This window comes from Eulemur rufifrons, chromosome 5, assembly GCF_041146395.1.
Source record: "Eulemur rufifrons isolate Redbay chromosome 5, OSU_ERuf_1, whole genome shotgun sequence".
In the NCBI taxonomy this organism is placed as follows: domain Eukaryota; kingdom Metazoa; phylum Chordata; class Mammalia; order Primates; family Lemuridae; genus Eulemur; species Eulemur rufifrons.
Genome location: NC_090987.1, coordinates 33,578,888 through 33,605,320, shown reverse-complemented (window position 1 = coordinate 33,605,320; position 26,433 = coordinate 33,578,888). Strand labels below are relative to the sequence as shown.

Genomic DNA, 26,433 nt, shown 5'->3' with positions numbered 1-26,433 from the left:
GAGATAGTCTGTCACAATTGAGTGAATTTTCCATTTACAGAAAATTTGTAGTTAGTGTTCTCTTTCTGATTATGCTAAAAGTATGAGTTAGGTGTAGTTTCATTTGCTCTTATCGTTGATTTGTATATTTTTTTGGAGAATGAATGGAAAGACTTAGATTTAGGTAGCTGCCATTATCCTAGGGCCACCTGGAAGTGAACTCTCTAGTTTTATTTGAAAATATCTTTGTTTTGTTTCCATTCCTGAAGGGTAGTCTCACTGAATTTGGAACTCTGACTCAGCTGTTTTCTTACAAGCTTTTGAAGATATTCCACTAAGTTCTGGCTCCCATTATTTTTGTGAAGAAGTCAGCTATCAGTTAATTATTCCTACGTTAAAGTTGTCTTCTGGATTCCAGACTGTTTCCCCCTTTGTCTCGAATTTTCAGCAGTTTCATTATGATGCATCTGGATGTGTTTATTTTTATTTCTATTGCTTGGAATTTACTGAACTTATTGAACCTGTAACTTAATGTCCACCTCCCCCTTTTCTAGGACTCAAATGTAAGACTTTCTTACTGAATCCAGTAATTCCCTCACCTGATGTCTATTTTCCACCCGTTCTCTCTCTTTGCTTCCATTTAGATTATTTCTCCTGACCTATACTTCTTGTCTTGAAAGTATGTCAAATATTGGGCTCTGTCACTCAGCTGCTTCTTCCTAAGTGAGCAAACAAAACACTCCCAAGGCAAAGTAGTCCCAAACAATGCTGGCCTCAGCTCTCTGGACTCTCTTCTCCTGTACTTTGGTCCGCTAAAGGCTAACTATATTGGTAACACTTGGTTTTTAGGAAAACATTTTCTTGTATTTTGTTCAGACTTTTTACTTTTAGCAGAAAGGCTAAATTGCCTCATCTGCCATAAGCAGTATTGGAATCTGCAACATGGTTATTTACAACAGCTTCAATAAGCTTTCATCTTCCCTTCTACTAAGATATAAATGGGTTATCCAGTTGTGTGGCCGGGCATCAGACATGACATAAAGACAAAATTCATTTGCTCATGTATAATGAGGCCAATAAAAAACTTCAAGAATAAAAACTGTATTTCACTTTTGGAAACAATGACAATAAACCTTTTTCAGGCAATTGGGCTAGTATTCGCTATAATAATATGGTTGGCATTCATTTTAAATAAAGAATACATGAAGTCCTCAGAAAACCAGGTTGTAAAAAAGGCACGTAATAAATCTATACAGTGAATAGCATGTCTTTATTCTATTTACAGTACATTTGTTATAAATATAATACATTTTTGAAAAGCTTATTTTTAATTAACTTGAGTAGATTTATATTTTAAACAGGTCAACTCAATTGTTAAAGTTATATAATAAAGAATATGATAATTTTTAATGACAAAAATCTTAATTGTGAAATAGTGCACTCTATACTGAGATGAATGAGGAAAAAAAAGTCAAACTCCTTTCAAAACTATATTCAAAGCATCAGAAAAAATTTTTTTCTTTTTACAAAGTTATGTATAAGCCATAGGGGCCACCAGATACTGAAATATGAAGACTCTATAACCAAAGTTCAAAACTGATTTTAGAGAATTGTGTGAAACAGGACAGGAGAATTTGTATTTAACACTCTATAGAACTTCACAGTAAAGCTGGAATTTATAGACTAATGGCTTAACAGGAGTATCGCCAAAAAGGCCTTTCCTTCCTCAAAATCATCTCCTAATATTCATATACCATTGACAAATTGTAACAGCAGACTTAGACGTTGTTTTTTAAGACGGGGCTTAATAAGGTGCATGGGTATGTTGAAATTCTGTATTATGAGCATGTAAATTATTATCAGGGTTTAAAGAAACACAAAAAAAAAAAAAAAAAGAAGAAGAAGAAGAATGTAAGTATTCTCAGTCCAACGTGCTTTGCATCATCAACAAAACGACAAGTCAAAAGTATTTTGCAGTGGTCAGATACCAACCTCCAGTAGCAAGTTAGGTATTTCAAATACTGATGTAAAACCCATTCAGCAAAATTAAACTGATTCTTGTGATTTCAGTACAAACTTGCAAGTTGTCACACATTATTGATGATGATCAGGGCAGGCATGGAGTTCTGTTGACTTGTTTCAAACACTGTAACTTGGTCTGATAACTTGGCAAATACCCTAGGAGTTCCAAGGTTATAAACACCTGTATGAACAAAGCATGCTTTCAGTTGCAAACTCTGAATCTCCTGGCTTTTCAGCTGAAGTTTATATTGCGTTTGTCCAAGCCATGTGAATGATCCATGGATTTCCAATGCTTCTGGACTAAGGGAACAGGAAAACGGTAAGTTGCAGAATTTTTTTCCCACAGTCCCATTAACATTTCCCTTTCATTCAGCAAATCTATTTCTAGGAATTATTTTATGAAACCAACTGTTTAATAACAACATTATTACCATTCCTATAACAGCTAACATTTATTAACAGTTACTATTTCCTAGGCACAATGCTAAGAATGTATCATCTCATTTAATGCCCACTAACAACAGTTAGTAAATGATGGAACCTGATTTCAAACCTGAGCTTTTAACCCTTTGGTTATCTATATATTAAAAAAATGTGTGTACAAAAATGCTTATAATATTGAAACTGTTTATAATATTGAAAAATGGAAAACAACCCAGTACATACCCTCCAATAAGGCATTAGTTAATTAGTTTATGATACACATAATCATATATATAATGTGTTTGAATTTGAGAGAGCTGCCCCATATCCTGTTTGGGCTGTCATACAATAATACTCACTAGATGCTTTATACTATTTTCCTAAAAATTTTAAAATTTCTGAATTCCAGAAAGCATCTGACTATCAGATGTAGCAGTACAAACCTGGATTTCTTCTTTTTGTTAAGCATTATTCTATAATCTGGGATTATTCTATAATCTGGGGAAAATCTTTTAATATTTAATACCTCTATAATACCTCTATAAGACTTTTTAAACACAAAACAAAAAAATCAGGGCATGCTTGAGTAAACTTTCTTATCCATGTTAGGTAATTATTTGCATAATTTCAAAACATTAAATTGCTCTCAAATCACTTTAAACCTTAAACTACAAAATAACCTTGTACTCAATAAATCTTTACCTTGTTGTTTTATGCCGAAGATCAACTATTACATCTACGTCAGCCTTAGAACAATTGGAAAGTAAAAGGGTGACTGGTACTAAACAAAGGCTATGGAAGAAAAATAAAAACAGTTAACTGTGTTGGTTTTTTCTCCTTAAAAACAATTTTCTTGAAAATAACACTTAAGACCATCTAACAGAGAGCACAAGCTCCTGAAAAGCAATCAAATTTAAGAAGGAAAAAAAATCAAGTTCCAAAATCACTCAAGACAAATTATTTTATAAATAAAAAATAAACTATATTAATACAATGACTCAGTACTAAATATCAGAATATATACAATACACAAATCAATTTTATTTCCATTTATTATGATAAATCTTAAAAAAAAACTCAAGTGTTGCTAGATCCTTATTTCCCAAAATCAAAAACAAAATAATCTCAACTTAGGTCAATGAAGAAAAAGTAAATCATGAAAATGCTAACTTATCATATTGTCTTTATGTTTATAAAAATTACTCAATTTTGAGAATTTGGCTAAGATTGACATTTGTTTTTCTACTGAATTTGCATAATGTCATGTTTTGGAGAACATGGGGATTATTTCTATACACCAGGTTATGAGGAAAGCCCTTTCAAGTGGACTCATGCTCTGGTACCCTAGATTCTGATATCACTTTATGTATAGGAAAAAGGACAGGCAATGAGAGAACATGTGAACAAGGTGGTATGGATTTCAAATCAAGAACATACTGTATCTAACAAGATATACTGTTAGACTCTTTGATTCTGTAAAATTAAATTGAAAAAAAAAAAATAAAAATAAAAAATAAATAAAAAAAAAAAAAAAAGAAAGAAATGATCCTAGTAGTCTTTGAAAAAAAAAAAAAAAAAAAAAAAGAATATAAGAAATGAACATAACCCATGTACAAATGAAGCCTGGTTACATACTATTATTTATATTTTACTCTATAAACAAAAAGAACAAAGACGGTAAAAAAGAAAAACTGTAATCTGATAAGCTCACACAAAATAAATTTTAAATTCTGCTCAAATAATATATTTTATGCTTTCAGAAAGTTTATATCCTCTTACTGAGAAATACTTTCTAAACAATGCTGCATATAACACAGATTTCACTAAACAAAAACCAAGATGAATTCAAAAACATATTCAGGGTTGTGTTGCTGCTCTATACTAACCTACCCGACAAACTTCTCACATGGCAAGAAGGGCAAAAAAGACTACTGGGTAGGTTTCCAGTTTAAAGTATCTCATTAAGTTAAATTCCAATAGCATAATTTGTAGCTCAAAGCTAAAACTCAGGAGCTTAGGCTATTTCTGTTTCCGTTTGATGCTCAAATATCAAATTCCCCATGCCTTATCTAAATGCCTCTAGTAGAGGAAAAAATAAGAACATTGCGTGTCTCCTGGTCCAAAATTAATCCTCAGTCCAATGAATAAGCACTATGATCTTAAGTCTCTGTTAAGACTTTTTTTTTTTTTTTTTTTTTTTTTTTTGAGACAGTCTCGCTCTATTGCTCGGGCTAGAGTGCTGTGGTGGCAGCCTAGCTCACAGAAACCTCAAACTCCTAGGCTCAAGGGATCCTCCTGTCTCAGCCTACAGGTATGCACCACCACGCCTGGCTTTTTTTTTTTTTTTTTTTTTGGTTGCCTGGCTAATTTCTTTCTATTTTTTCAGTAGAGACGGGTCTCTCGCTCTTGCTGAGGCTGGTCTCAAATTCCTGAGCTCAAGCAATCCTCTCGCCTCGGCCTCCCAGAGTGCTAGGATTACAGGTGCAAGCTACCATGACCAGCCTCTGTTAAGGTCTTAATTTTGCCCAGCAATCTTGTGCATCCTCAGCCAGCATCTTCTCATTCTTCTCAGTAGTTATTCTAAAATTTAACTTTTTTCAAATTCTCTACCCTTTGCTACCATATCTCTTAGATTACTTTTGAGTAGTTAACCTTGCTTCTATAAATACCTACTAAAATGGAGGCACTTTAACAAGCATAAACTTGCTAAAATTTCTCCCTACTTTCTTCTTTCCCTGTTTCAATAGTAAGAAAGTAACTCCTTTAGTTGAAACCTAGTAGTGTCATTCTTTACTGTATTTTCCCATCTATTAAGGATTCAGTTACTCTCCCATCATTTCCCTAAAGACCACAAACATATCTTAGCTAGTAAGAAAACAATAATGAACAGATACTCCCTGATCCCTGTTCTTAGCCCAGCTTCTTGAAAGGGTGGTCAACACAGTATCTTTACTTCCTCATCTCCTATTCTCCCCTCAACCTATGTCATGATTCTACCACCCACATTGTGACATTCTTCTCAAAAATCATGAATGGCCTCCTTGTTGTCATATCTGATGAGCTTCTGGGCCATTTACTATTTGAGCTTTCTGCAGCATTTTAAACTGTTAACCACTTTTCTTGAACTGTTCTCACTCAACCTTTGAGATACTACTTTCTTCTCATTGGTCTTTTCATACTAATTCTTTAATTGCTCCTTTTCTATCAGCACTCTTCATGGGCTCCTTTTTCCTGAGCTTATCTCTCAGAGATCACTGTTCTGCAGGTCACTATTCTCCCTTTTATTCTATTCCATCCCATCCCCACCCCTACCCAGGGTGATTTCACCAAAATTCATACCTTCAAGTATCATTTACAGACTGGTTCTAATAGACTTTTCACCATCTTTTCTTATATGGAGACTATAAACTGGCACCTAATTTAGTGTCACCTAATTTAGAACTTCTTATTTTTAGAACTTTATATATTCGAGTTATTTATCAAAATTACAAATACATCATTCCCCATAAAGTTTAGCACTTAGTAAATCTCAAGTACATGATGCAGTCTAAACTTGAACTATTACATGAATCCATATTGTAGTCATACCTTAGGTTTAATTTCTGTGTTTAAAGCAAAACCAAAATATGTTTTTTTCCTTGTTTTTGACTTAACAATAAACCTGTTCATCAAAAAGAAACTTTTGGCTACTCAGAAGTGGCTTAAGGCAATATTCATTTTTAACCACAGCTGCAAAATATACAGTAATCATAATAAAGGTTAAATTACTTAGAGTAATTTCTATAGACTCAGTATAATCTAAATTTCTCCTTCAATATTTGGGTTAATGTCACTGCCTACATAAATAAGTAAATGTATGTCTGTGAGTGTGTTACAGAAAAATTAAAAAAAATGAAGCTCAAACCTTTTCTGATGAAATGGATGATTAAATGATTCTGGGTAGTGAAGACTCGTTTTAATGAGATTAGAAAGCTGCTCTACAGATGGTCTTGAGGAAACTGTAGTGTTTTCTGGCCTGAAAAATTTTAATAGTTCCATTTCTGGTGGCTCCTGAGAAAAGAAAAGGAAAAAATATGTGACAATAAAAATCATTCCCTTATTTAAAAAGCACAGTGTATACAAACAAAAGTTAAAACCAGTAAAGTTAATATAGGGCATGAACAGTACTTTTTCTGCTGTTAATAACTGCTATCACTTGCAATATAACAGGATAAAGAAATCAGGATCTAGAATCATTTATTCATTCCCTAGTTACTATGTGCTGGAGTTAGACTTGATTTCCAGCAACATATTAGCTCTGTGGTCTCGAGTAAGTTACTTAATACTTTAAGGCTTCATTTCCTTTTACATAAAAGGGGGTTTGTAACAGCAATAATTTCGAAGGTTGTTGTGATTCTCATCTGGTAATACTGCTTAGGACTTAGGGCTGCAGACATTCAATTGTATAGCATGTTTTAATAGTTAAACATCTAAAATTGCCTTAAGGTTTTATTTTAAAAATATAGGACTGGGTTTTATATAGTGCCTCAGCTATATTAGCTAAAGATTAATATGCACATAAAGTCTTAATATAGCCAGTGTCAGAAATATTGTAAATATTTCAATACATACTAATCTTACCATCTAAATGAAAATGGAGAAACATCCCATTTCTACTATTATTTTCTTTCTTAGATATTTCTTCTCCATTTTCCCTCACCACCCAGGAGAAGTCTAATTTTGACCTATACCAGGCATTGGCAAACTATAGCTCCTAGGCCAAATACAGCCTGACTCCTGTTTTTGTAAAGAAAGTTTTATTGGGCTCCAAATCTATTATTAACAGTATAATGAAACTGCCTGATTTCCCAAACTTAGCTAATCATATAAAGAGAATACATTTCAAAAGTGACATACAGAGAAATACAAGGGATGCGCCACATACAGTAAGTATATAAAATGGGAATATAACAAGAGTAAATTTTAGCATGTCCATTCCTCAGACAGCGCGTATCGCACTCATCATGGGGGGATGGGCGGGACATGGGCAATATATATAACCTGAACTTTTGTACCCCCATGATAAGCTGAAAAAAACCAAAACAAAACAAAACAAAACAAGAGTAAATTTTATAGAAAAATCCTGTTTCATTTTTTCTTTCTTTTCTTTTTCTTTTTTTTTTTTTGAGACAGAGTCTCACTCTGTCGCCCTGGGAAGAGTGTAGTGGCATCATCATAGCTCACTGCAACCTCAAACTACTGGGCTCAAGTGATCCTCTTGCCTCAGCCTCCCGAGTAGCTAGGACTACAGGTGCATGCCACCATGCCCAGCCGATTTTTCTACTTTTTGTAGAGACAGAGTTTTGCTCTTGCTCAGGCCGGTCTTGAATTCTCAACCTCAAGCAATCCTCCTGCCTTGGCCTCCCAGATCACAAGGATTACAGGTGTGAGCCACTGTGCCCAGCTGTTTCAGTTTCTAAATGCTGTCTTGCCATTGTTTCAGATGTTCCAGATTGTCAAAAGCTTATGATATTTAAGACTAAAACTCAGGATTTTTATATTAATTATAAGGAGAAAAATAATTTTCTTAAAATTAAGCATAGATTTGGGGTTAAATTTGGTATTTTCATTAAACCTAATGGAAAATTATCATTACGTAAGCATCAAATTAAAAACTGATTCAAGTTACACAATCACCAACGGATGCTAAAACTAGTATACTTAAGTTTGATAAGAAACCATTCACATAGTATAAAATTATCTCTCCCCAAATTATTTATTATTTTGAAAGGAAAAACTGTAACTTTACGGTGGAGAAACATGGTACCACCTTAGTCAAATGATCCATGACTAACAATTGGACAAATTAATACCATGTGCCTTCTGATATAACACAATGAGGATATAATACCACCTATGTAGTACTGCCGCCAAAATGTATAACCTTAATCTAATCATAAGGAGACATGAGAAGGGCCCAGACGTATTATTCTACAAAATAACTGGCCCACGTTCTTAAAAATGTAAATGCCATAATTGACACACAAAAGAGGCTAAGAAACTGTTCCAGATGAACAGAGACTAAAGAGACATGACAATTAAATGCACTGCATGACCCTGAACTGGATCCTTGACAGAAAATAAAAAACAGTTATAAGGATATAATTTAAACCTTTGATGGCATCTGAATATGGACTGTATATAAGAGTATTGTATCAACGTTAAACTTCCTGAAAGTGATAACTGTTATAAACACAATATAGGGTCACCGTTTGAATTACTGGACTAAATTTTGCTTCAATTTTGTTGATATATGCTATCATAATTTTTTGGTAAGATTAAATAGTATTTTAGGAAAAATAAGAAAGCATATTAAATACTATTAGCAGCTGCTGCACAACTCCAGAGCCATCTTTAGCATTCTATGATATGGCTCCTGGAGTTCTGCAATGATGTTCTGTTATAATAAATAGGAAAATACAGTGATATGTATTCCTTGCTCTTAATCAAATCAATTCTTTTCACAACTCTGAATTCTAGATTAAATACAGAATATATCTTAGGAAACCCCAAGATCATAAATTACATCTTAATACTCTTCTAAAGGTGCTAATGAATTTTAAAATCAAGTTATGTCTATTTCTTTTTTTTTTTTTTTTTTTAGACAGAGTCTCACTCTGTTGCCCAGGCTAGAGTGCCGTGGCATCAGCCTAGCTCACAGCAACCTCAAACTTCTGGGCTCAAGCAATCCTCCTGCCTCAGCCTCCCAAGTAGCTGGGACTACAGGCATGCACCACCATGCCTGACTCATTTTATATATATATATACATATATATATATATATATATATATATATATTTTTAGTTGTCCAGCTAATTTCTTTCTATTTTTAGTAGAGACAGGGTCTTGCTCTTGCTCAGGCTGGTCTTGAACTCCTGAGCTCAAACGATCCACCCGCCTCAGCCTCCCAGAGTGCTAGGATTACAGGCATGAGCCACTGCGCCCGGCCAATTTATGTCTATTTCTAATTCTAATCAGTCTTTTGTCACCAACCCGTGACCCAAACACCAATATAAAAGCATGAACAAACCAGCCCCCTTCAAAAACACAAAATCAAAAAAAAAACCCCACAAGTTCACAAGAAAGCTCCAAAGCAAACTATGTTATTACCTGTTTCTGAGGATATGAAAAGGCTTCTTTTCCTATAGTGCGAAGAATAACATGATGCTGACCTTCCAAAATAAGCTGTTTACTGTCTTCCACAACATATGCCTAAAAAATACAAAACACAAAAATGTTACCCTGTTTGGCAGTAACCTCAAAAGCAACCAACCTAATATTTGATGGAAGATAGAACTATTATGGCAAATATCTATCAATTATCAACACTCCTGGCCATGACAGCATTTGTTTTTATTAATTCATTCAATCAGTAAAGTATCTGTCCAAAAAAAAAATGGGGTTTGCCTCAATATTATAGTTGGCCTGCATATTTGAGACACACTTTGAAATCTTTTCCAGTTTTCTCTAAAATTCTTAAGAAACTACTTCAAAACAACTGTGCCATAATACAAGCTTTTCTCTTTATTGAACCACCAATACACAAACAAAATTTTTGCTTCTGAAATTGCCTAGGATTTATCACATAGCAGAGCAAAATCAGTGAGTACAATCATAATCCTGAAAGTGGAAATGTTATATCCTTGGAGACCTTAAATATAAATACATGTGCTTTTAAAAAGGCCTTTTCTTCCAATATAGTAAGCTGATTTCATCTATATTGAAACACTGGTTTCACTTTACGATAACTCTTTTTTCTCTTGAATTGCTTCTGTCCTAGAAAAAATATAAACTATAAATGGCTCTGATTTACTGTTATTATAACATTATGCATATACATAGGCTTAATTTTTTTGACATGCCCAATATTTTTATTATTAGATTCAAAAGACATAAAATTACTCAGTTAAAGTGCGATAAAAGTTTCTAAATGCTTACTTTCAATTTCTGTACTTATCATGGACCAGTGCTGCACTAAGGCATAGGACAGTAGAGGACCTGCTCAGCATCCGTATTTGCAGAACTCAGAAAGGGAGGTTCAGTTAAACACCTGATGGGTTGATCTTTAATCAAGAGAGGATGAGAGCTGACAGATGAGGTCCTGAAACATGTCAGATGTCTTTTCCGACGATCCCATGGGATTGAGCAACAGTCACCCATAGCCATGGCTAATTCTATGAGGCATCCTCCTTCCTGCACAAAGGCTTAGATTTGCTTATTTATTTACTTTTTATAGACGAAGTCTCGCTATGTCGCCCAGGCTTGAGGACAGTGGCGCAATTACATGTTGCCACAACTTCAAACTCCTGGGCTCGGGCAATAAAGCTTAGATTATAAAAATACAATCTTTATTTTTGGTTAAGATTGGTTAGGAGTTGTACTATGCTCCTTTCTCAACTATTTTTTTCACAAAAAATGTTGTACAAGCTCTTAGGAATAAAATATGATTCAGGAGAAAACTAAGAGTTCGATGCTTCTTGTGCTTCTACTTTACAACTTAAATTACTTTTCAAGTTTTCTTTAATTCAGTGGATCATTTTTGTATTATCTAGAACTCTCACTGAAGAAAATCTACTGGTCATTTTTTCCTCTTAAGTAAATTATAAATTTATCATGATACTAGACACCATCAAACTTAATATCTCATTCTTTAATCTACTCAAACTTCCATTTTCCAGCCAAGAAGCATCACAATCTTAGTTCGTTTTCCTCTTTGTATGTTTAATGATACTAGTAGTGGGCTTTTGTTCAAACCATTTTTTAAAAGGTAGCAATTTGCCCTTTAACAAAGGTTACTGTGAAAAACAATAAATAAATAAATAAAGTGAGTTTAACTGAAAAAAAAAAAAAAAAAACACAAAGGTTACTGTGGACTTAGCAATGAGTATAGAATGCAGGATACTTTACTCATAATCTTGTCTCAGAATATTTTGGATTGTCACAGTGCATGAACCTGTGGAGTGACAGGCACAAATGCCAAGGGTATATTTTACACTTATTTAATGGATGGTGGTTTAAATTAACAGGCAATGCTGTTGAGCCTGAAAATACGATCCTCTTGATTCTAAGCTTTAAGAGCATTTGATTTCAAGCTAACAATGTGTAACTGATCTTTTTAACATAAAACACCTTCTATAATTAACAAAAGTATCAATTTACTTAAAGCACAATTTCATCTAAAACTCACAAAATCAAAACCTTGTCACGTAGTTCAAGTGAATATAATTTTTAAAAAATAGGTAATACATGCATATGATACAAAAGAGTATACTGTAAATAATAAGAATACTCTGTATTACATAGTTCAGTTAACTTTAGGGAAGACTAGCCTAAACCATCTCATTCTGGTCTGTCATGTATAAACTTTATTTGGATTTGATTTTTAAAAACAAGGTAAAATAGTATGTTTAAATAATCTGGAAAAACTGAACACAGACCAACAATTAGATAATTTTATTAAAGAATTATTATTAATTTGGTTGGGAGACATAACAACACTGTGGGATTATGTTAAACAAAAAAGTCTTCATCTGCTGGAAGTTCACACGGAAGCATTTATAGATGAAATATGTCATTTAAAAAATACTAAGGCAAAAAAATGAAGATAAAAATTTAAAAGAAAACAAAGGGAGGAAAGGTAAACGGACTATATGAAAATATGAATAACCAGAGATTAATGGCTGTTGGAGCCTGAGTAATGGGCACCTAGAGCTTCATGCTGCTATTATTCCTTCTTTGGAGTATTTGGAAATGCCTGTAATAGTTTAATATCACCTTTCATGGACCTTACTATGTCCACAATATTCTCACTAACACATAGAAGTAAGAGTTACACACAAAAGAAACTTACCTAATTTGAATTCTTCTATTAGGCAAAAAAAACAAAAAAAACAACCTCATCATGGAAGAGTTTTTAAAAAGTTATAAAACAACCTCTATACCAAAACTGGAAAAGTTAAGCAAAAAAAAAAAAATGTAAATAGTAATATACATCCGCTCTTCAGCTTAAGAATAAAATATCTGTGACACTAACTGAAATAATTTAGTGACACATACCTTCCATAATATGATGATATTCAAATCCACCTCACTGCACTTTTGAATCAATCTCACAGCATCTTCTATTGACTGTTTTTCTGCATGTACAGACAACTGAGCTTGTGGTTTTTTCAACTCAGAAGATAAACTTCGATAAAAGAAGTCTGCGCATGGGCTTGCTGAACTTATTATCTGTTAAAAGAAAATCACTTGTCTACATAAACGTTTTTAATTATGTTCTATTAAAACTTATTTTGTATCACTCATTTATAGTTCCAATTAAATATATCCTGCCAAAATTTACATTTCTATAAATTATATATACCCAAAAGGCTTATTCAATAATTTCTTATAAATGCAGTTATATACAAGGCCACTTGAACATCTAAAAGATTTCATATAAATTACCACAATTCTTAAAGCTGTCACTCCAAAAATAATTAATCTATACTCCTACGACATTACTTTGACCTTCCAAGTACCCAGAGAGGATGAATAGCTATCTCAAAGAAAACAAATAAAAAATAAAATGTTGAAATATTTTACTATTAAAATAACAGAAGCATTTCTCATTCAAATATTTAGAACACTAGGCAATATTCAATGAAACAATGCAAATGGAATTACTGGCATTATTAACTTGGCTTTTATACTTGAAGGAGGGAGCATAACAAAAAAATTTTAAATGAACTAAGAATTATAGGATTTCCCTTAATGGAATATCATGCTTCATAGTAAAAGCTCTATATTTATGGTTTCCTGTACTAAAGGATATATACTATTATGTAAATGTTAAGCTTCAAGTTATTAAATAAATATTAAATATTAATAAATATATATATTTTCCCATTATGAGCAAACTTTTTCTAGTAAAACATTATCCCCATAGTTTTTTTCATTAATCTGTAGTGCTTGGTAAGTTCTATTTATTTAACCAGATTCACAAAAATGGAAAATGTCTTTGTTTCTGCCTTCTTCAGTGCTCTTATACAAAATTATTCAACAATAAAATACAATAAAAATTACAACATTAATGTAATTTAGGGGTCCTGCTGGTGTTTTTAAGATTTTAAATTTTTTAAAAGAAAGGGAAAAAAAAAAAAAAACCACTGAATCTTGAAAACTAAATTCATCCATTCAGGAAGCATAGTTTACCTCTAAAAGTAATGCATGTTTTGGAATTATTGGGCTTTTGGAGCCCTGAGATATTCCTAAATAACTGTTTACTCGAATGGTAAAAAGATAGTCACAAAGAATGAGTCAGATGAAAGCAAATGATAAGAGAAGTACGAAAATATAAGCATGTTTGGAATTATCAAGGAGAAGAGTATAAAGAAGAAATCATCCAGCCAGGCAAGTAGTGCACGCCTGTAATCTCAGCTACTCAGGAGGCCGAGGCAGGAGGATCTCTTAAGCCCAGGAGTTTGAATCCAGCCTGGGCAACATAGCGAGACTCAGTCTTAAAAAAAGAAAAAGAAAAGAAAAGAAAAAAGAAATCATCTCACTAAAAGCACACAATTACATGAAATTTTACACCCTATGTTCAGTATTTTTCAAAGCAGGTCCCCAGATCACCTCTTTAGATTCAGATTATCTGCAGAACTAGTTTGAAATGCATATTCCCAAACTACATCCAGAGCTTTAGGAGTGGGGAGGTAAAGTCTGTATTTTTACAAAATCCTCTAGTTCCTTGGTATTCAAAATTATGGTCTGCAGACTAATAACCTCAGCCTCACCTAGGAGCTTATAACATTTTAGAACCTCCAGTTCCACCCTACTCCTATTCAATCAGCATTTGCATTTTAACAAGATCCCCAGTGACATGTATGTACCTTTTTTGAAAGTTTAGAAACCACTGTTCTAGGTGATTCTTATTAATTATGACTAGGTTATCACTGCCCTAGACAATATCTTTAAAATTAAAATTATGTATCTAGCTTATTATTTGGGTCTCAGAACCATAATATGATATGCCAAAATCCAGGAGGTTATCATCAGTATGTTCCACTGTGACAACTTTCCCTAACAGGAGGTTTCCCTCATAGAATCATGCTTTTTTTGTAATCCCAAGGACTATATTTATTTCACGTGATATTCTCAAAAGAAAGGTAATTTTAAATAACTAATTAAAATGGCATAGTCCATAAGCATTTTTGGTTTGTTTGCAGTACTGAAGGCAGGTGGCAAAACCTAACAAACTTGAGATGTTCATCCTCCAAGGAGCTTGGGGATTACTGAAGTAAGACTTTTGCCAAAACAGCCACAAATTCAAGAACTATGACTTTTAAAATCAAGCAATACTGTGTTTACTTGCATACCTGTTCATTTCCAAAGATGATATCTGCAAAGGTATATTTTTCTGAGGACTGTGTAGCAGCTAAAAAACAGGGGAAAACAAACTAATCATATCACTGACATAAAATATAAAATGACCATTTAATCAAGTATGAAAGTAAAATGAGGTTACCTTCTTTTTCCTTACATCTTATTGCTTTGAAGCAAAACTTTCCCTTCTCCCTACTAGCAAGTTTGGCATCTAAAAAGAAAAGGGAAAATTTCAAAAATGTTTTTCAGTGATGACATGATAAAACCTAATTCATTATTTAGATTTCCTTAGTCAAACTGGAAAAGAATTCAGAATTATAAATAATGTTTAATTAAAAACATCTTTGCATTCATCTTAATTTTGTGACTCTTCACTAACCTCTTAAAAAGAAAATATTCAACTTTCTCAAAATACATATCTATATGTGCATATGTATATATTCGTACATACGACATTTCAGATAAACAGAAAAGTTTGAAAGATCAGAACTTGAAGGCTAGGGAGCCCACAATCCCACCACTCTATCATTTCTTCATTTCCTTCCAGTACTTTTTCTTATGTATGATTTATGACAGTATTATTACATGGACATACTCTGCTATGGTACATTTTCCCAATATTGGAGGTACTTTTAAAATGCTACTTTAAGTATGTTTTCTGGATCACAAAAAAGTCTACCGGAGTTGTGGCATAATTTACATTAAAGCTATGTTGAATTTTTCCTTACTAAACATAAGCTTGCAAAAAGCTTCTCTGAATAGGTGGATTTTCCATATTTCAAATTAATTCCTTTGTATAAATTCCCAAAATAATCATTAATGAATGTGAAAGTAAGACTTTAAACTTTTTTTTTTTTCTTTTGAGAAAAGGTCTCACTCTGTCACCCAAGATAGAATACAGTGGCATCATCATAGCACACTGCAACCTCAAACTCCCGGGCTCAAGCGATCCTCCTGCCTCAGCCTCCCAAGTAGCTGGGACTACAGGCATGCGCTAGCATGCCCAGCTAATTTTTCTACTTTTTGTAGACAGTGGGGTCTCGCTCTTGCTCAGGCTATAAACATTTTTACTTGTTTTGAAATATGTTGCACAATTATTTTCCAGAGAGTATACTTTTGCTGGTTGCATCCCAGTATCATAACCACTAGGCACTGTCATATTACCGGCAGCATAATAAATTGATAGAAATATTCAGGAAAATAATTTCTCAATATGTATCACAAGTGCACACATTCTTTTATTTGAATGTTACATAAACATGAAAATTCACAGAAAAGCCAGTTGGTATATAGATATGGATATACACAGAAAATCCACCAACCAGTGGTGAAAGAAACAAAGAGAAATTTCTATATTCTAGTCTGTATATTTCTGTATTGTTTGAATTTGACAGTAATCATGTACTCAGGCACTGATTTTACAAATGAAAAACAAAAAAATACAAGTAGAAAAGATGTGGAAGGGAACAAAATGATGCAAAATTCAACTGGATCACAACAGGTAATTTGATATATAATCATGTGAACTAATGTGAAAGCACAATTTAATGCTTAAAGAGTCAATTCTAAGAAAGGAAATAATTTTATATTCTGGCACTATTCTTAAGAAAATCAAGCAATGAAGACATCAGAATTTATAATGAAGGAAAAAGGCACGAACCTTTGTTTTCAGAGAGATTTACAGATTTCTGTAACTTCCAGTGTTTGCTACTACTTGATACTTGTACTATATGGAATTCCTTAACACCTGCTTCACTCTGTCAAAAAAAGATAAGACAGTCTTTCAGAAATTAGAAACAGTAAATTAGAATACTCCAATGAGAATAAAATTGAGATACTGCTACGAAAGTCAATATAAATTAACAGAAGATAAATTTTTATTTTGATATAAAGTAACAATAATACATTTCAAAAAGTTTAAGTTACTTAAACCCCTTTCTAAACATTCTTAAAACAGAGAAGTCAACATTTTTCCCAAGAAGTATTTTTGACTATAATGCACAGCCAGTAGTAAATTTTAAAATACTAAAAGGCATTCAGTTATTAAATTCTATCATAATGAGTTATAGATCAAAAATTACTTGTCAATTTTTAATCAAAACTGTGGCATTTTCCTTTTGTCTCTTCTCGTCTTTCTGAGATATCTCATTCCCATTAAGGCAAAAAATAAGCAACAAAAAAACTCACAAACCAGAATCCCAATATATGGTCAATCCCCATGAAGTTATTTAAATAGCATATAACTTACTTTTTTATTCTCCTGAATAAGTGCTAATTTAAAATTTGAAATTATGGGAGGTAATCTATGGGCATACACAGGCACAAGAGATGTAAATAAAGGACACTGGAAATCAAGAAGAGGGGAGGAGGGAAGGAGTAGAGGGGTAAAACCCTACCTATCAGGTACAATGAACACTATTCAGGTGATGGGCACACACTAAAAGCCTCGATTTAAGCGTTATAAAAGGTATCCATGTAACAAAAACATTTGTACCCCCTTAATATTTTGAAATAAAAAAACATGAAATCATTAAAATTTTCGTATTAATTATTGATTTTTTAAAAGATCACCAAAGTATCAGCACATTAACCCTAAATATCCTACAAGTTAAAAGTGGATTAATAAGTAACATTTCAATTAAGTATCTGAGTCATTCTGAGACTAAGGTCCTATTTTAATCATGAAATCACATTACCTTCTTCAAGAATATTCATTTTTATATTGGAGTAAAAAACAGAAATGGCAGGCTGGGCGCAGTGGCTCACGCCTGTAATTCTAGCACTCTGGGAGGCCGAGGCAGGAGGATCATTTCAGCTCAGGAGCTCGAGACCAGCCTGAGCAAGAGCAAGACCCCGTCTCTACTAAAAATAGAAGGAAATTAGCTGGACAACTAAAAATATATAGAAACAATTAGCCAGGCATGGTGGCACATGCCTGTAGTCCCAACTACTTCGGAGACTGAGGCAGTAGGATTGCTTGAGCCCAGGCGTTTGAGATCACTGTGAGCTAGGCTGATGCCACGGCACTCTAGCCCAGGCAACAGAGTGAGACTCTGTCTCAAAAAAAAAAAAGAAATAGCAATATTTTGGAAATTCCTTATATAAAGAAAATAGTATTATCAGAAATGTCTAAGTGAGGGGTTACCAAGTTAACACTGAATGTGAAATCCTAACAGAACCTCTTAAATTTAATCACATCAATAGATTATTTTCAATGGTGAGACTTCTAGAAAGCACTTTATGAGATCTCTTTTAAATTGAATTACTGGTATATGGGACTATATATCACATAAATGTCTAACATATTAATATCAGCAGATCCTTTTATTTGGAGAGACTGAGGGACACGATTACAAAGCTAAAGGAGGATTAAGAACATTCTTAAAATTCATAACTTATGCTGTTTTGTGGAGGGAAAAACAACCCATTACTAAAAACAAAAGACACGCTTCAAATGTAATTAAAAACAAAATTCAATTTTAAACCAACTTACAGTATTGGTATTTTCCACATCCACAAAGACTAGCATATTGCCTCCTCTGCCTTCTTCATCTTCAAGAGAATTACTTCTGCAGACAGTGGCTCGTGCATTCAAAGACCGGCTGGTACAAATAACTGCAGTGTGTCTTAGTATTCTGTGACTGAAGAAGCAAAAAAAAAAAGCAAATTTAATCTAAGAGCTTCTCCCTATGTTGTGATTCTGTTTCCAAATACAGATTTTAAAAACTGATCACTCTCGGGACCAAAAACCAAAAAATATATTAAGTAAAATTAATGTAGTTAGCCTAACTTCAATTCAATTATTTCTCCTCAATTTAGAAGAAAATTATTAGTCTCTCTAACTTTTTCTCTACTCATCAAATTCATTTATATAACATATAAAAATAATTTTCATATAGTAAAGTTCCAATTATGCCTCTTTTCTGATAGTGGTTTTGAAGTTCCTGAATGACTACCAAACAAAATTTAAACTTTATCCCAAAACTGAAGCCTAGAAGAAAAATTCAAACTTTAACCTGTCATTCAAAGCTCTTCCCATATAGTTTTGTATTTCAAAGATTTCTTTGACTTTACTTCTTTGTCTTCTTCTTCTTCTTCTTTTTTTTTGAGGCAGGGTCTTGCTCTGTCTCCTGGGCTAGAGTGGTGCAGTGGCATCATCATAGCTCACTGCAACCTCAAATTCCTGGGCTCAAACGATCTTCCTGCCTCAGCCTCCCGAGTACCTGGGACTATAGGCAGGTATGTGCCACCAAGCCTGGCTAATTTACCTATTTTTTATAGAGACAGGATCTTGCTCTTGTTCAGGCTGGTCTGAAACTCCTGGCCTCAAGCCTCGGCCTCCCAAAGTGCCAGGATTACAAGTGTGAGCCACTGTACCCGGCCTTCCTTTGGAGTTCTAATGAGCCCAAGAGGCAGACATTAGCTCCAAATCCTGAAATCTTTACCCTCGTGGAAACTCATTTCACCACTATCACACTCCACAAAGCCTTCCCTGATTGTCTTGGAATCTCCCTATCATCTTTTTAAGGAGAATTAACATTTACTGAGGACCTAAAAGGTAGCCATACTAACAAATATCTCATTTTGTCCTCACAGTTTTACAAGATATTTTAAATATTCCAGTAAGTAAAATAAATGTAGCACAATTATTCCTAGTTAATTTTAGAAAAATGACAATGGGGCTACTACAAATAAAATATTCTGCTGTGCAATATATGGGTCACAGATCCTGGTATGAGCCAGTTAGGTTTGACTTCTTCAGTGATAACCTATTATAACACCAACCTAAATCATCTATTCTGAAAATACATAAATTTTTTGCATATATTCTTGGAGGCAAGGAAAGATGCCAGGGAAAAGAGAAGGTAAAATTAAAAAAAAAAAAATGTTCTTAAAAAAGGATGACTGGGATGATAGTAGGCAGGTTGTCTTTATGTAAAAATGATACCCTGTTTTAGTAAGTGGTACCTGTTAATTTCAATTTGTGATAACTTTGGCCATAGGACTTAGCTGTATCAAAGAATCATGAAGTTTATATGTAGAAGCAGCTTAAAAAATGTGTAGTTAAATTTTTTCCACTTTTGGATACCTAGAACTTAAAGTTCTATTCGGGACAACCTCAGATATAAATATCATGCGTAATCTGGAAAGGGGTAATTTCTTAATAATGATATATACTAGCAAATGTCAAAATGTTTATCTGAATATGTACACATATATTAAACAGAGGTTAAATCAAAAAGGTTTTTATAGTACCCACCGTATTTTAGGCTGCTTTTTGACACTTTCATAGTAAAACAAAAAGTTAATTTCATGGACACCTTCTTCATCTGGCCCACGTAACCACATTGGTAGCTGCACTGAAGCTCCAGGAAGAAGAACAGTGTCAGGAAGGGGAACAGAAATCACCTCTGGTTGACTTCCTATGCCAATGCCAAAGTCTACAGAAGAAGCTGATGATATGAGTGCTGTACACAAAGAGGTAGAATCTGTCACAACAGTCTTGTAAGCACTACAGTTCTCAGAAGCTGAGGGACTTAGTGGTGTTAGAACAGCAGTATTGCCACCAAAAGTAAAGAACTCCGGACGTTTAGAAACAACCTTCAATCCAGTAAGAGGACATTTGCTGACATTGACAAATTCTACATATGCTTTTCGGATTTCTCCACAGAGGAGCCCTGTAGGAAAATGTATAAAGAACACCTGCATTGGAGGGAAAAAATATTATTATATTATCTGTTAAAAAATTCTGAACCTCTAATGAATAACACTTTAAGATGCTGTATTTCTTTACTAAAGTTTTACAATTATTTCATTAATTCTCTTTGCTACTTCCTTGAGTATGTCACAATTAACAACTCCATTTAGAAAATATGACAAGACAGAGACCAGACTCTGCCACTCAGTAGTAGATTCTGGGGTTAAAAATTAAAGGTAAACTTTCAATAACAAGAGGAATAACATGTCAAAACTTTTATAACTTTGTAGATTATGACCAAGAAAAGGTACACATAATTTAACACGGCTATATGAATTATCAGTCTTATAACCATTATCATTAACTTACATAATTTTAAAATCTAAAAAGCTCCAAACAAACTCAGGCTTTTAGTAACTCATGTGAGGGCAAAACCTAATATGAATAATGGAGGCATTTTATAGCCTTTTCCATTTAGTGTGCTATATTCATACAGTTCATTCAGAAGATATTAATGTGTTTGATTACCAGGTGCTGACACAAACCAACAGGAATTACATAATACTTCATACACATTCCTTAAAAAATTTTGTTTAAAACTGACTTCCAACACACATCTGGCCTCAGATTTCAGATAAGGGATGTGGACCTGTACTAAAAAGGTAGAAATTTGGGCTAATGAAAACATACAGTACATTATTTACATTTAAAAGATCCTTAAGTATAAATGCCATGACTACACTGACATCTAAGGAGGAATATAAACATAACAATAAATATGAGGAAAAATGTTCTAATAAAGTTACAGCTGATGGTTGCAGAAGGTTTATGAAACTATAGTGAAAATATCTGTATTTTTGAATCTAAATGTGAGTTGGACTTCCTCATGGCCACAAATTCTTAAGGAATCAGATAAAATATGGGGACATCAGAAGCTTTAAAGATGAATGTGAGAAAACAAGGGATTAGCGTATTAATAGAAATCCAAAACACAGATTTAAGACGACAAAAAAATAAACTAGGCATAGCGTTACATTGAAGATACTGACTCTTGTCAAATAAGCCTACTCAAATAAGCTAAAACTTGTGGAGGAATATTAATTTTGAGATGCTACATCCAAAACACCTGTATTAGTAACAAGTGATATGAAGTGTTTAGTATGTAAAGACACACTAATATACACAGAGACACCTACATACCATCAAGAAAGCTACAGCACTGGTAAGATGAGAGGTCTGATAGAATAAGGAAAAGACCAGTGATAGGGTAATCACTCTGTGATTCTCCTTGTGCACATGGTACACAAACCTCTTTCTCTCATTAATCTGCCTTAATTGTAAACTAATCTTTCAGCAAACCTTCTGGAGTAAGGGAGAAATTTCCCTTCACTGCCACAAGGCATGTGGACAATAAGTTACCACTGGAGATAAGTAGAGGGAGAATTTAATTCTGACTGAGGTGATCACAGAGGGCTTCCACAAGGTGATTCATAAACATTTTTGGAAATGAGAGAGAACTATCAGATTGTCTAGTTCAATGACATCGTTTTACAGATGTAAAGACTGCCATAGTCATATATACAGCTGGTAGTAAAACGGGGCACTCATCCCTAGGCTCTCTCTCCTCTTTCCACTCCATCATGTTATTTCTGTCTTCAAGTTTTTCCCAAGCACAAGTGAGGGGTTTGTTTGAGTCATGATTTAGGAATGGGGTAATGGGAAAGAGTCCTTTAGCACAATTGGAGTTCACTTACTCCTTCAATGGAGGCTTTAATCTCTCTACTTTCAAAACAAGAGAAATCTTTTCTGAGGCAAAATTTATAGAGGTTAAGAAGAGAAATCCAACTGCCTTAACGTGGGGATGGTACAAAATGAACTAGAAGCAAGAGATGTAAATTTGTACATTTTCTGGAAAGAAATTTAGCCTGAAAATCTTCAAACATCTTACTCTGTCACAATCCATAAGGAAAAAAAGTGCCAAAGATTTATATACATAAATGCTCAAAACATTATTTATAAAACAAAAATTGAAAATTATCTACATGTTTGATTAGAATGTTAAGATTTTAAACAAAAAAAGGCCAGAAATATTACATGTATTAGGCCAGGCATGGTAATTCAGGCCTGTAATCCCAGCACTTTGGGAGGCCGAGGCGGGAAGATCACTTAGGGCCAGGAGTTTGAGGTTACAGTGAGCTATGATCATGCCATTGCACTCCAGCCTGGGCAACAAAGGGAGACCCTATCTAAAAAAAAAAAAGTAAAACAAAAAAAAAAAGACAGGACCAGTGATAATCACTATGTGCAAGATCACATGTAATGTATCTTCAAAATACAGGTTTAATTAAATATATCATGTTGACTCTTTGAGAAGAACAAGTACACTTGGCCTTTATTTTAAATGCACAGTTGCTGAGAGTAATTTTAAACAGCTAATATTTGTGATGGCTTCAAATTTAAATGGAAAACAAGACTAAGAACCCAGCAAACTCACTTCTAGTTTATCCTAAAGATATACATGTGTGAGTATAAAATGACATGCATAAGGTTATTCATTATGGCTTTATCTGTAACAGAAAATGACTGGACACAAATGAAATGGTCTGGCTGAATAAATTATGGCACATATATACAACACAGTGCCTGTGCAGGGGAAACTGAAGGGGTTTGCTCTTCTCTCTGCTTCTCTACGTGTTAAAATTTTCCTAACAAAAAGTAACAAATGAAGAAAAAGTTTTAAGGTAACATCATTTTCTCCAATCGAACTTAAGAATAAAATATTTCTAATCCACAATTTCTAATAAGTATATACAGCTCATAGCTCACTGTTTGTTTTCAGTATGCTACACACATAGTATATATATGACTCATTATCTTCTCTCAATGAGTTTCAGTAACTTTCACTATCACCCTTGTTTTGCTAAATACATATTATAAATTATTTCAGCAGACACTGTAGATGGATAACCTCTTTCACTATTCCCTTAAACATCTCAAATTCCATGCAATATTTATGACATAAGATATCAGGAATAGGAATATTCCATTAATATGAATTTTTCACCAATGTCTACCATTGTTTGTTCAAATATATTATAATAGAAGGTCTTTTAACTGACTTCCATCATACCACCTTGTTGAATTAACCAACTTCTCTCCATTCTCTTACTAGAAAATACTGACTGATGTTTATGGAAATGAACATTAGTGGCTTTAGGCTTTCTAAAATGCCTACCTTATTCTTCTTTTTAAGGGTCACTATTTGTTCCCAAATTTGTTTATACAAATTAAGTATTATGTAAACTGTTTCCACCTATACCTGAAAATATAGCTTTTATCTATAGATAAAAATCTAGGCATATACTTATGCGGATGTGGTTTAATGCATGAAAAGACAAAATGAAACTTGTATTAAGAAATCCATATCAACACTCATAGAAAAAGGTCTCTGCTCTAAATCTACCCCCCATGGTGAATCAATGTATATCTGTAGGCTTTAATTTTTTTTTTTTTTTTTTTTTTTTGAGACAAGAGTCTCACTTTGTCGCCCCGGGTAGAGTGCAGTGTGTCATAGCTCACTGTAACCTCGAACTCCTGGGCTCAAGTGATCCTCCTGCCTCAGCTTCCTGAGTAGGGGGGACTACAGGGATGTACCACCATGCCTGGCTCATTTTTCTATTTTTAGTAGAGACAGGGTATCACTCTTGCTCAGGCTGGTCTTAAACTGCTGAGCTCAAGAGATGCTCCTGCCTCAACCTCCCAGAGTACTAGGATTAAAGGCATATGCCACCATGCCCAGCCCTGTATGCTTTAAATTAAAGTAAAATATTTATGGTATAGATTCACTTTACAAGCTTCTTTTATCAACCAAACATAAGTTGTTATTATATAGAAAAGAGGTTCTCTGCTCTAAAATACCCTGTTCAAAGACAACTGCATTTATAACAATAAAATTTTTCTAAAACTATGACATGCAAGGAATAAAATTAAATAATAGAACTAGCAATATAAAAAATAAGATGAATGTAAATTTAACAGACTACTGAGTTCAACAGATTTAAAAATCAAAGATATCATGTGGTTCAACTTTCCTCATTTTATAAGTGAAAAAACTTTCCAAGGCCAGATAATTAGGAATGAGGTTTAGACAGCCTAAAAGTAAAGCTCTGTCCTGAACAATGTTATTTGAGAAGCAATACCTTTAAAAACCATTTGTACAATTAACTATCTTAATGATTGAAGAATATTTAAACGACATAGTTTAATAAAAATTATAAACTGGCAAAACTATTAAAAACACCGTATTTTGGTATCCACTGATTTATTTTGACAACTTTAACCACATGGATCAGAATCTTCCCTTTTGAATGTAAGTTCTAGCAAATTCTTAGATATAAAATTCTAAATGAAATGTTAGTTAACTTCTAAATGATAATGGTGAATTCAAAATAACATTTGAATCCTAACTCATTTTACTTCATCTTCAGCGTTTTAATTTCTAGCTATAGCAATACAATTCTAATCAAAATTATTATTGTGGGAATTTGACAAGCTTGGACAAAAATGGCACAAGTATAAGAAAAAAGAAAAAAATTAAAGATTATGAAAGAAACTTGGCTTGCCAGATTTAAAAAACATGATAAAGCAATAGAATAAAATTGATACAGAGAGAAATGAGTAAATATTATCAGACAGAGTAGGTAACTAGGTAACATCCAAAAAACAGGCATGGATACTTTCAACAAATTAGTACAACAGAAAGATGACATAATGAGTTGCTCATATTCTATTAATGATACTGGGACTAGAAACCAAGTTTGATCCTTACCCCTTGACATTCAGAAGAGTATATTCTTGACTTTAAAAAACAAACAGTAAAAAATAAAACTGTGGCTGGGCGCAGTGACTCACACCTGTAATCCTAGCATTCTGGGAGGCCAAGGTGAGAGGATTGCTTGAGCCTAGGAGTTTGAGGTTGCTGTGAGCTAGGCTGACGCCACAGCACCCTAGCCCGGGCAACAGAGCAAGACTCTGGCTCAAAAAAGTAACTAAATAAACAGATAAATAAAACTGTACAAGTTTTGACTAAGAATGTCTCTGTGAGGAAATATAAAACTTAGATGCAACAAAGTAAAAGAGTATCAGAAATGACTTCATACAGGTTAAAAACCTCAACATGGTAAAAGATACCAAATCAAAGTTAAAATATATATAAAATATTTATCAACCAGAAATTGGCAGTCAGGTCAGTCCATAACTTTTCTATTTGACCTACAGAATTCTTCATAAATGCAATATAATTAAGCAAGTATCAGACCTTGGCAGAATACATGCAGCTCAGCAATACCGTCCCAACACACACCACCCATCACCACTCTCATGAGTATGCTACCTATCCTGCCACTATAGGTATAGGGATTACTACCCATAAAAACTTCTCAATGAAAAAAAGGGAAATAACACCCAACTAAAAGGGTATGAACAGGCAGTCATGTGGACGTACAGAAAGAAAACATATGGGCAAGAAACACATGAAGATTGATCAACATTATCAGTTAACAGAGAAATGTAAGTAAAAACAAGGTCATTTTCCACCAATCTGAAAAAAGTTAAAAACCAGTATGATCAAGATGTGAGCCACTCTCACTCTGAAGAAAAGTACAAATTATTATAGTCTTGCTGAAGGTATTATAATTTTGTAGTACATTGAAAGTCTTAAAATTCGTATACCCTCCTTTTCACCCAGTCATTCCATTTTAAAAGTTTAGTCCAATCTAGAACATGGACAAAATATATACATAATGATGTTTACAGCAGAGTTGTCTGTAATGATAAAAAACTAGAACCACACCCATTAATAGACACAGCACGAAAATATATGACAGTTATCTCCAAATAAAGGATATGCA

The 26,433-nt window shown here is 33.5% G+C and overlaps 1 protein-coding gene across 1 annotated transcript in view; it reads right to left on the bottom strand.

Moving 5' to 3' along the window:
- Positions 1-1,227: 1,227 nt before the first annotated feature.
- The window catches only part of TRAPPC8 (trafficking protein particle complex subunit 8), an 84,434-nt gene continuing 59,228 nt past the window's right edge, over positions 1,228-26,433 (bottom strand). Inside the window, exons 20-29 of the mRNA XM_069468500.1 lie at positions 20,087-20,529; positions 18,320-18,467; positions 16,487-16,583; positions 14,969-15,037; positions 14,820-14,878; positions 12,520-12,693; positions 9,574-9,675; positions 6,329-6,474; positions 3,127-3,216; positions 1,228-2,301 (exon numbers count right to left, since the gene is read on the bottom strand). Coding sequence (XP_069324601.1) covers positions 2,067-2,301; positions 3,127-3,216; positions 6,329-6,474; positions 9,574-9,675; positions 12,520-12,693; positions 14,820-14,878; positions 14,969-15,037; positions 16,487-16,583; positions 18,320-18,467; positions 20,087-20,529 — 1,563 coding nt within the window. The 3' untranslated portion in view covers positions 1,228-2,066. The remainder of the gene's footprint in view (positions 2,302-3,126; positions 3,217-6,328; positions 6,475-9,573; positions 9,676-12,519; positions 12,694-14,819; positions 14,879-14,968; positions 15,038-16,486; positions 16,584-18,319; positions 18,468-20,086; positions 20,530-26,433) is intronic.